Raw genomic sequence first — 11,619 nt, forward strand, 5'->3', positions numbered from 1 at the left:
GATTATTTATGGCTTTGAGGAATATCTGAAAATCAATAGAGTGGCAAATCGCCTGGTTATTCCTCAAGGCATACTCCAGACAGACTCCTATACTCCAGACAGGCTCCAGTACTCCAGACAGATTCCAGACAGGCTCCAGTACTCCAGACAGATTCCAGACAGGCTCCAGTACTCCAGACAGACTTCAGACAGACTCCTGTAGCCCAGACAGACTCCTGTAGCCCAGACAGACGCCTGTAGCCCAGACAGACTCCTGTAGCCCAGACAGACTCCTGTAGCCCAGACAGACTCCAGACAGGCTCCAGATAGGCTCTTGTACTCCAGACAGGTTCCAGTACTCCAAACAGACTAGGATTGGATTGGATTGGTTTATTGTCACGTGTACCGAGGTACAGTGAAAAGTATTTTTCTGCGAGCAGCTCAACAGATCATTAAGTACATGAGAAGAAAAGGGAATAAAAGAAAATACATAATAGGGCAACACAACATATACAATGTAACTACATAAGCACTGGCATCGGATGAAGCATACAGGGTGTAGTGTTAATGAAATCAGTCCATAAGAGGGTCATTTAGGAGTCTGGTGACAATGGGGAAGAAGCTGTTTTTGAGTCTGTTCGTGCGTGTTCTCAGACTTCTGTATCTCCTGCCCGATGGAAGAAGTTGGAAGAGTGAGTAAGCCGGGTGGGAGGGGTCTTTGATTATGCTGCCCGCTTTCCCCAGGCAGCAGGAGGTGTAGACGGAGTCAATGGATGGGAGGCAGGTTCGTGTGATGGACTGGGCGGTGTTCACGACTCTCTGAAGTTTCTTGCGGTCCTGGGCCGAGCAGTTGCCATACCAGGCTGTGATGCAGCCCGATAGGATGCTTTCTATGGTGCATCTGTAAAAGTTGGTAAGAGTCAATGTGGACATGCCGAATTTCCTTAGTTTCCTGAGGAAGTATAGGCGCTGTTGTGCTTTCTTGGTGGTAGCGTCGATGTGGGTGGACCAGGACAGATTGTTGGTGATGTGCGCCCCTAGGAATTTGAAACTGCTAACCATCTCCACCTCGGCCCCGTTGATGCTGACAGGGGTGTGTCCATACTTTGCTTCCTGAAGTCAATGACCAGCTCTTTAGTTTTGCTGGCATTGAGGGAGAAATTGTTGTCGCTACACCACTCCACTAGGTTCTCTGTCTCCCTCCTGGATTCTGACTCGTCGTTATTCGAGATCCGGCCCACTATGGTCGTATCGTCAGCAAACTTGTAGATGGAGTTGGGATCAAGTTTTGCCACGCAGTCGTGTGTGTACAGGGAGTAGAGTAGGGGGCTAAGTACGCAGCCTTGCGGGGCGCCGGTGTTGAGGACTATTGTGGAGGAGGTGTTGTTGTTCATTCATACTGATTGTGGTCGGTTGGTCAGAAAATCGAGGATCCAGTTGCAGAGTGGGGAGCCAAGTCCTAGGTTTTGGAGCTTTGATATGAGCTTGGCTGGGATTATGGTGTTGAAGGCGGAGCTGTAGTCAATAAATAGGAGTCTAATGTAGGAGTCCTTGTTTTCGAGATGCTCTAGGGATGAGTGTAGGGCCAGGGAAATGGTGTCTGATGTGGACCGGTTGCAGCGGTATGCGAATTGCAGTGGATCAAGGCGTTCTGGGAGTATGGAGGTGATGCGCTTCATGATCAACCTCTCGAAGCACTTCATTACGACTGAAGTCAGGGCCACTGGTCGGTAGTCATTGAGGCACGTTGCCTGGTTGTTCTTTGGTACCGGTATGATGGTGGTCTTCTTGAAGCAGGTGGGGACTTCGGAGTGGAGTAGGGACAGGTTAAAGATGTCCGCGAATACCTCTGCCAGCTGGTCCGCGCAGGCTCTGAGTGCACGACCAGGGATCCCGTCCGGGCCCGTCGCCTTCCGAGGGGTCACTTTCAGGAAAACCAATCTGACTTCGGAAGCTGTGATGGTGGGTATGGGTGAATTATGGGCTGCTGGGGCACTCGACAGCTGATTGTTGGTTACCTGCTCGAACCGAGCATAGAATGCATTAAGTTCATCGGGGAGGGGTGCGCTGCTGCCAGAGATACTGTTCGGCTTCGCTTTGTAGCCCGTTATGTTGTTTAGTCCTTGCCACAACCGCCGAGAGTCTGTCTGTGACTCTAGCTTGGTTTGATATTCTCTCTTGGCATCTCGGATGGCTTTGCGGAGGTCGTACCTGGATTTCTTGTATAGGTCAGGGTCGCCTGACTTAAACGCCTCAGATCCGTCCTTCAGTAGGGAGTCAATCTCACGGTTCAGCCATGGTTTCCGGTTGGGGAACGCACGTACTGTTTTCTTTGGCACTCAGTCGTCCACACATTTGCTGATGAAGTCTGTGACGGTGGTGGCATACTCATTTAAGTTGGTCGCTGAGTTTATAAATATGGACCAGTCCACTGTCTCTAAGCAGTCACGTAAGAGCTCTTCTGGCTCCTCGGACCAGCACTGCACAACCTTCTTAGCTGGATACTCCCGCTGGATTCTTCAGACAGACTCCAATACCCCAGACAGACTCCAGTATTCCAGACAGGCTCCTGTCCCACGTGGGCGTCACAAGTGATTTGAGTTAAATTCAGGGGACCAGCACCAGGGGTGAATGTGTTTTCGATTCTCAGCCTTTGAAGTTACCCCACTGGCTGGGGATGTTGAGATTTACAGGAGATGCACTGGGAATATGAGAGGAGGCCATTCAGCCCCTCTCACCTATTCCGCCATTCAATTGGATCGCGGTTAATCTGTGTCGTACCTTCCACCGACCCGCCTTACTGAACAGAAGTCGAGCGATCTCGAAACTTTCAATTTGCCCCAGCCCCTGCAGTTTCTGGGAGAGGGAGGGCATCCGGGATTTCACTCCTCTTTGTGTGAGGAAGTGCTTCCTGGATGGCCTGGCTCTGATTATAAGATGGCTCCCCCTTTTGATCTGGCAGTGCCCCCCCCGCCACCCGCCAGTACTTCCTGACACCCACCAATGGAAACGGCTTCTCGCTATCGACCGAATCAACTTCTCGATGAAGCGCCGATGCCTAACGGGAATATTATCAATTCGATACTGAGCATGAAAGTAGATGTGAGGGGCAGGGGACCAAAGGTTTGGCCAGAGGTAAGTTTTAGGGGGCGTCACCGAGGAGGAAAGGGAGGTGGGGAGTCGGGGAGGGTTCGGAAAGAAATTCCGTAGTTTGGGGTCTTGGCGGCGTGATTAAAATTGGAGGTGCTGACAATGCTGTTATGAGAGCAGCCCAGACGTCTTGGAGGGTTGTAGGGCTGGAGGAAGTGACAGAGATAGGGAGGGGTGGTCTGGGCAAGGAGGCAGACACCCCCCCCGCCCCCCCCCCAGAAATAATGAGTGGAAGGGGAAGAGTTTCAGGAGCTTAAGGGATGTTTCAATGCACCGCAAACTAGGAGCAAGGGAGTCGTAAACAGTCGTGGGGTAAAATTTGGAAGGGAGGAAGATTAAACCTAACCTAATCCCGCCCCAATGAACATCAGTCTCTCAGACAATGTGACCAGTTCTGGTCCCCTTATTTGAGGAAAGATGTAGTGACAGTGGAGGCAGTTCAGAGGAGGGTCACTAGGTTGATTCCAGAGAGGAGGGTTTGTTGTACGAGGAGAGATTGAACAGTTTAGGCCGATACTCTCGAGAGTTTAGCAGAATGAGGGGAGATCTAATTGAGGTATACAAGATGCTAGAAGGTGTGGGTAAAGTAGACGTGGAGCGGATGTTTCCTCTTGTGGGGCAGTCTAAAACGAGAGGTCATAATCTTAGAATAACAGGTGGCAAATTTAAGGATTTGAGGGAAAACCGCTTCTCCCAAAGGGTTGTGAATCTGTGGAATTCGCTATTCCAGAGTGCGGTGCATGCTGGGACAGCGAGTAAATGTAATCAAAGAATTTACAGTGCAGCAGGAGGCCATTCGGCCCATCGAGTCTGCACCGGTTCTTTGGAAAGAGCACCCTACCCAAGCCCACCCCTCCACCCTATCCCCACAACCCAGTAACCCCACCCGACACTAAGGGCAATTTTGGACACTAAGGGCAATTGATCGTGGCCAATCCACCTAACCTGCACATCTTTGGACTGTGGGAGGAAACCGGGGCACCCGGAGGAAACCCACGCACACACGGGGAGGATGTGCAGACTCCGCACAGACACTGACCCAAGCCGGGAATCGAACCTGGGACCCAGGAGCTGTGAAGCAATTGTGCTATCCACAATGCTACCGTGCCGCCCCTTTAAGGGGCAGTTAGACAGATTTTTAACTGGTAATGGTTATGGAGAATGGGCAGGACGGTGGAGTTAGGGCCAGGATGGGATCAGCCACGATCGAATGGCGGAGCAGACTCGATGGGCCGAATGGCCTAATTCTGCTCCTATATCTTATAAACCTCTGAATAAACAGCACAATATATCACAAAACAATTGGCATGCTTCTATCGCTTTAGTGCTTTATGCTTTCCGAAAATATCCCGAAATGCAGTCAGCGTTATTTTCTAAACAAATTCCAGCAGTTGTTTCACGCACAGCAGGATCCCACAGCCGACAAGTGAAATAACGAGAAATGACATGGCTGGCTGAAGGGTAAACATTGGCCAATATTTACCGGGATCTCCCTGCTCTTCTTTGGTTTCAGTGACCTGGGATCTTTCCTGTCTGACAGAGGGACCCCCCCAGCCCAGCAGCCCACCCTCAGTGCTGCAGTGGACAGCAATGTGCCTCACTCTATGAGGCAAGAGTGCCAACCGCTGGACATTGGCTGCCACCAGTTGGGATAAAACCCCCGCACTGCCACCCTGACAGGCAAGGGGTTCACTGACGTTCCTCAGGGAAGTGGGAGGCCTGTCGTTCCTCTCGTGTCAGCCTGCGAGCAATCCCAATCCACATTGAGTGCCACCCCTTCCCGCCGCTGTAGGAAATGTCCGACATTACCACCTCTGGGCATCCGTCAATGGCCAATAATTGTGGTCATGTTCATACTTCCCACATCCTGAGCAGATTGTGGCTCATTGTGTCAATACGTATTAAAACAAATGGGCAGAAAATATGGAGACGAGCAGAAACATTCCATACTTAAACAGTAGTTGGGGCTGATCACAAAAGTTAACCACCTTTGATCTTCGCACCCAATCTGGTCCATTTTTATATGCACTAACCCGCCGTCCATTCTCACCCCTGTTGCCCAGGTTTTCTTCGGGCAGCTTTTACCAATGTAATGTCACCTCCCAGCTCTGAGCCTGAAGGTTGTGGGTTCAAGTCCCACTCCAGGACCTCAGACGGAGGTCAAGGCTCCCCAGTGCTGCACTGTCAGAGGCGCTGGGCGGGAATGTAAGAGCCCTCCCACCGGCTGGATATTCCAGTCCCGGCGGAGACAGCTGGACGGCTGGCCGCATTTCCCGGCCACGCCACTGCCGGGACGTTCCACCCACCGCCATCTTTTGGATGAGATATCACACTAAGGCCCCTGAGGTTCCCTCAGTGGACAGAAATGATCCCATGGCCCTGTTGTGAGAAAGAACAGGGGAGATAATTGGGCCTCAAGAAACAGATGATCTCGTAATCATCTCACTGCTGTCTGTGGAATCTTGCTATCGGCTTTGTGCTTATTGGTTGGCACCTTTCCTGTATTGCAACAATGACTACACTTTAGAGAAGTACTTGCTTGGTTGAGGAGCACTTTCGAATATCCTGAGGCCAAGAGAGGCTCTACATAAAGGCAAATCTTCATTACGCCAATATTTCCCATTCTGTTTTCCTATGTCAACTGTCACAGTGCTGTAGTAAATCCTGCCAGCAGGTGGCTCTATGGAGTAAACTAGAATCTCTAGCTCAACAACATCAGCATTCTGACTGTAAAACCTTCATCCAATGACCATGGACAATGCCACGGAGATTTGTTGGGAAATAAAGTCAGAGGTTGAATATTAGCCAGGACATTCCCTGCCTGGGATACTGAGCCACCTATGACATAACCTCATGAGCCATTAGGGGCATTGGTTGTGTGGCAGGGATTGTAAGATTAATGGGAAAGGTTTGTGTTTAGAATAAACTATCGATTGCGATTTATTTATTAACTAACTTCAGGCTTCGAATGTTAGCGAGAGATGAGAACGCTTATTGTCCGATCTTTGTTTTTTTTCTTTACAGATGAAATTAAAGCTCTGGAACAACTTGCTCCATATGGACATCTGGTTATTCACGATCCAATCCCTATCGTCTATGCTCAGGAGAACACCATACGGGTCTCCGCATCCAAACTAATGTCTGAAATCTCAAGCCTACGAACCCCTTCACCGACTGCATGTTGCAGAGCGCGGTCACCTACCTCGCCGTGCCTGGACTGCGCTCAGCACAGCTCGCTTATGACTAGTGCGCCACGGCCTGTCTCTCCTCCATCCCAAACTAATTCCAGACCCCATTCCCCTGCTTTGGAATACTCCAGTCCCGTGGCACAAAATCAGACCCTAAGTTCGAAGGCTCACACGTCATCTCCCTCCCCACTGAGTTGCAAGGATCAGTCGCCAATCTCAGATTGGCCACGTTCGCTGCTGGAGGGACTATTTCTATCAAGCACGACCCCAGTGAGCCATCAGATTCGTCCAACCCACACTCCTCATCCACCAGCTCTATTGCACAGTGTTCCCACAGAGCCAATCTCAGATCAGCAGTGTGATGCTCCAGAGGTCAAATATCTTACTTCTACTACTGGAGAATTATTCAAACAGTGTCTCCTGGCGAAGACTCAAGATGCAGAGAACTTGGCGAGTCCATCAGCGGGAGCCTCAGTGGACCAGTCGCAGTTCTCAGCTGCCTCCAGCGGGGGGCAGGAGACACCCCCACCCAAGTATGGCAGCTCGTTAATGTGCACTAGCTCCGAACTTTGCTGCTCACTGCCAACATGGGTCAGCCTGCGTGGGAGGTCCCCGTCGCCGTCCGCCATAAAACAACTGGAACAGTCGTTGAAGCCTCCAAAAGGAGGTGCAGCTTTGCCACGTGCTGCTCACACAGTCCAGCCATCCCCGTCCGCGGGTCTCGATGCCAAGATGCTTTCACCGCATCCAGCAAGGAACGGACCCCCAATCTGTGCCACGAGGGAGCCGGAGTGGTCGCCATCGATAGCCAACCTTAGGACTGACTCACTTCCCCGAAGGTTCCCGGGTTCAACGTTGGATTCTGGCTGTCCACCGAAAACTGCCAAAGATTGTTCTCCCTTCCTCCCAGGCAATAACGCGGAGACGCAGCCTCTTCCACTCAGCTTGAGGCTGCGATCGCCGTCTCCCTTCCGCCGGCAGCAATGGAGGCAGTCCCCAGATTCGGCAAACACCAAGCAATTGGAAGATCTCCCAACCTTCAGCAATCAAAGACCTGACTCTCTCCAGTTATGCAAAGCCACCACCGTGTACCCTGGCCCCACAGTCCAACCGCCGTCATCCTCTTCGACTGCCCTACAGACCCGGTCCCCATCCTCCTTCCGTGCACCATCTCCAGCTCTGCCCACCTCCAGATCCCAATTGCAATCCCAAAAAGGAAGAGTCAACCCTCTGCCTTCGTCGAGTGGAGCAGGAATGACAAGCTGCAACAAGGCAGGGCTGTCACTGCCTTCAGACAGTGCCCTCGGAGCTTGCTCACTCATGTCGTCACCAATCAACTCATGGGTTCCACCAACAGACACCGTTGAGAATTCCTACACTGACCCGGCTGTGTGGCAAAGAGATTCACAGGAGGAAGGTTCCCCCCCCGATCGCAGTGACTCCGAGACACGTTCTCCAGTTCCAGCCTTTGAGATGCCACCTCATTGCGACAGTGCGTGGAGATTGTTTTCTTCGCCATCGTCGAGAGCGCTGCCCCCTGACTCCACCATTTCCGAATATTCAGCATCTATGACACAAACCTCGCCTGTCAACGACCAGCGTCCCTCGCAGCAAACAGAGACAGTAAACACGCTGGCCCCCCTGCAGAAGAGCACAGAGCTCGGGTCATCTGCTGTGGATCCTGAACTTTCTCTGTCCTCCCCGCTCTGCGGCTGTCCGACACACCAGCCGCCAGCGGGAACGGAGCTCCACCAAGAGATCGCCGCCCCTGTTAAAATGGACGGAAGCCCGGAGGGCCAATCTTCAGCCCCCACCAGTGTCAACCCATCCACCACACCTCCGTCACCAGCAAGCCCAGCCTCCAGGGTATATTACCTGATGCGTAGTCATTCAACTGAGTTCTTCACTCCCGGCTCATGCTCCAGTCCCAGGATCAACTCTCCAGCGTCCACCTATGCTGTCCGCGGGATCGGTTCCACCCCTCCAGAGAGGTCCAGCTCTGTGGCACCCTCGCCATCATCCTCACAGACAAGCTCGAGAGTCGGGTCCCCTGTCTCGCTATACATCAGCATACAGAGCCAGTCGCCTGCGTCCTCCGGGGGCCCATCATCCTCTTGTCAAAGTCCCAGAATAACGTCACCCCCCACGTCACCTCTTACCTCCAGTCCCAAGAAATGGCTCAACGGTCCCGTCCAGGTGAATCAGCAAACAGGAGACACCAGCCAGTCTTGCGTCAGTCTCGGGGAATGGTCAGGTAGTCCAGCGTGTGTTGGTCCCAGGACCGTCAGCAAAAGCTGTGTCCGGGAGCTAAGGAACGGGCGACTGTACAACAAGGAACAATTCTGCAGTCCACCTTGCACTAGCCCAGAAGCCCCATATTCTGCTGGGCGTAAAGCCAGCCTCACCCCTGGGGAAATGGAGTCCGTCACCTGGCCCCTTGCCCGTGAGATTCGGCCAAGGCCTACCGGGGTTGACGAAGGCGATTCCGCGTCTCAGAACTGGCAGAAGGCAGGGCTGGAGGACGAAGTGATGGTCACGGGTTCTGCCGAGCCGCCCGACAGGAGGGCCGAAAGCGGGGAGGGGTTTACGGATGCCGTGGGCAGGAGAGGGACCGCTCACCCCTCAGCCATTGAACCCAGCGGCGGCCAGGCCGACAGATTCGGCAGCTCGGCGGCGCCGCGTACGGGTGCGACCGAATTTAGCTCGAGCAAAGAGAAAGGGAACGTGAAGGCCAGTTACTCCACCACGGTGAATCTTCAGATAGGAGGCAGCAGGGGGACAGCCACTTTCAGCAAGGCCCAGGTTAGTTTGACGCAGCCGTTCCTACCAGTGGCAGGGCAGTCTGTGCGAAAGGTCACTGGAGGCAGTGGAGCGTGGCAGACGACGTGAGACCGCGACCCCCAGCATCGTCAACGACAGAACTTCAAAACTGCCAAAGAACCTCGTTTTCATTCCACTAGAGTATGTCGTTAAAAGGATAATAATATGGAACAGACGGAAATGGTCGAGCCCACCACCCGCACCGATCATAACCAATTCGGGAAAAACGCTTACAAACCATGGACAACGGAAAGTGTCAACTCGGAGAATTAGAAATTGCCAAAGAGAAGGCGAGGACCCCGTGGGGCGTCCCCGTGGATTCCAGGAACTGTGCAGAGACAGGAAAGCAAGCAGAAAAATGTACAGGGTGGTCTCGGGGTGAGGGGGTTAAATCATGAGGACAGTTTGCAGTAACGTGTCTCGTCGCCCCCCCCCCCTCCCCCCCCCCCCCCCCTCCGGGGATTGAGGGTCTGACCCGGTTGAGACGATTAAAAGATGGGATTACGGTCAGATCCAAGGGAACTATTTTCTCTGATGGGGAAATTGAGAGCAAGGGGCTGTTGTCATAAAATTAGAGCTTAGACCGGTGAGGAGAACAATGCAAAACATGAAATGAGATTGAAATGTGTACCCCTTCCCCCACTAAAGGCCGTGGATGCTGCCAGACGATTGGAGCTTTCAAGAAAGTGTTTGATAGATTTTTGTTTGTTAAGGTTACCAAAGGATTATGGAACAAAGGTAGGAAAATGGAGTTGGAGGTTCAGATCAACCATAATCTATTTCAATAGCAGGGTAGACTCGAGGGGACGAATGGTCTAGCTCCTCCTGTTCCTGATGTGTCTAAGGGCAGATGATCTAAACACCAGGTGGCGTCACTCTGAGTGAACACAGGATTGGATGCAAGATACTGTGGTGTCTGGAAGTGTCAGAAATACAGAATGCATGTTTGCGGATGTCAGAGGTGGTTCCTTTTTGGCCTGTTTGATAATTAAAGATTGGAAGGATTCGGAGTTCTGAGAATCAAACAATCCCGAGACCTGGGCGGGGGGCGGGGGGGGGGGCTAAAGGGGGCTTGCCCAGTGTTGTATTGCATCATGTAGAGAGTGGAAAGGGTTAATCTCTGATCCTTGGCCTGTCTGGAGGTGGCTAACATCATTCAGAGCAACCATTGGCCATTGGGAGGAATGTCAACATTGGGTTGAAGACTGGGATTGGATTATGGGTTCTTAAGTCATCCCACACAACACCCCCCCCCCCCCACCCAACTCTCCAACCCCCCCCCCTCTCCCCGCCCAACGCTCCACGTTTAAATAGTCCGATGGTCAAGGCTCCCGGACGGGGAATAACGTCCATTCTCACCTATTCGTCCTGGTGAGCATGCCGAACCTCTGGTGTGGCTGCTGCCTTTTCCCACGTTTTCCATGTGCGTTGGCGCTGGGCATTGTTCACAGCTGGTAGCTTACTCAAGGCAATCCCCTCATGCCCAGATGAAGAATGCTCTTTGGTGAGGTACCAGCACAGGGCAACTGGAACCCAATGGGTTTCAGCAACATTTATTGGCAATGGGGAGAGAATGAGATTGGGGGACGGGAGGGGAACTGACACGTTGGTGGTTAGAAGGCTCCAGAGGATGGGTGGGTTGGGGAGCGGGGGAGGTGGGGATCGCGGATGTATAAGGGTCATGGGAAAGGGACATATCGATACAAATGTCCAATATTGTTTTGGCTGCTTGATTGCACATGGAAGGAGGGCTGGTGTTTCATATCGCTTGGCCCACAGGCTAAGCACATTAGGAGATGACATTAAAATGTTTAACCGTGAAGACAGCAAAAGAACAGCACAATGTCTGGGGCTTAACGGAGGAAAAGGCCAAATGGTTTCTCCTGGGGAGCAACATATCGCCTCGAATCAGAGAGAAGGGACTGAAGGTTTTGACTTGCACTGTAGACTCGAGAGGCCATATCACAGCTTTATGTTGCTTTGGGGAGGGGGGGGGGGGCTTTATGTTCTTTTTTAATACCTACGAGAGGCCTAGTTTTTATTTTTGTTAATTGCAATGTGCCACCTTTAATATGTATCATTATGTGTCGTGAGCTCTTTGGGAAAAATACAAGGCACAGTTCTGTAAATATCACAATTAAATAATGTGTCATTGCAAATCCTGGTCATCAGCAGACTGGGATTTCTTTTGTCTTTTCAATTTATATGACCTTTGTTGAAATAAAGAAGTTTGTTAAGACCACACAAGTGACATCTTAACTTTATTGCTTTGAGATAGCATTTAAGGTGTTTAACTTTCAATTCTCGCCTGGGTGTCCGTCAAGACCTCCAAATCCATTGAAGAACGGAAGTGTAATCTTCGCTGTGCAACATGATAATGACCAGGTCATCTGATTTTTTAAATTATGTTGGTCAGTGGGTTAATATTGGCCAGGAATCCACGGGAAATATTTGTGGTCAGTTTTCGGGAATGGGACACGAA

General features: G+C 51.8%; 1 protein-coding gene across 4 annotated transcripts in view; it reads left to right on the forward strand.

Annotated features, from left to right (window-relative positions):
- LOC140402281 (uncharacterized) overlaps window positions 1–11,384 on the forward strand; it is a 285,684-nt gene extending 274,300 nt beyond the window's left edge. For all 4 annotated transcript variants that reach the window (XM_072489930.1, XM_072489929.1, XM_072489931.1 and 1 more), the window contains one exon: window positions 6,154–11,384. In XM_072489930.1, coding sequence (XP_072346031.1) covers window positions 6,154–9,206 — 3,053 coding nt within the window. In that variant the 3' untranslated portion in view covers window positions 9,207–11,384. The remainder of the gene's footprint in view (window positions 1–6,153) is intronic.
- The last annotated feature ends 235 nt before the right edge of the window (window positions 11,385–11,619 follow it).

Source organism: Scyliorhinus torazame, chromosome 25 (assembly GCF_047496885.1).
Source record: "Scyliorhinus torazame isolate Kashiwa2021f chromosome 25, sScyTor2.1, whole genome shotgun sequence".
Lineage (NCBI taxonomy): Eukaryota > Metazoa > Chordata > Chondrichthyes > Carcharhiniformes > Scyliorhinidae > Scyliorhinus > Scyliorhinus torazame.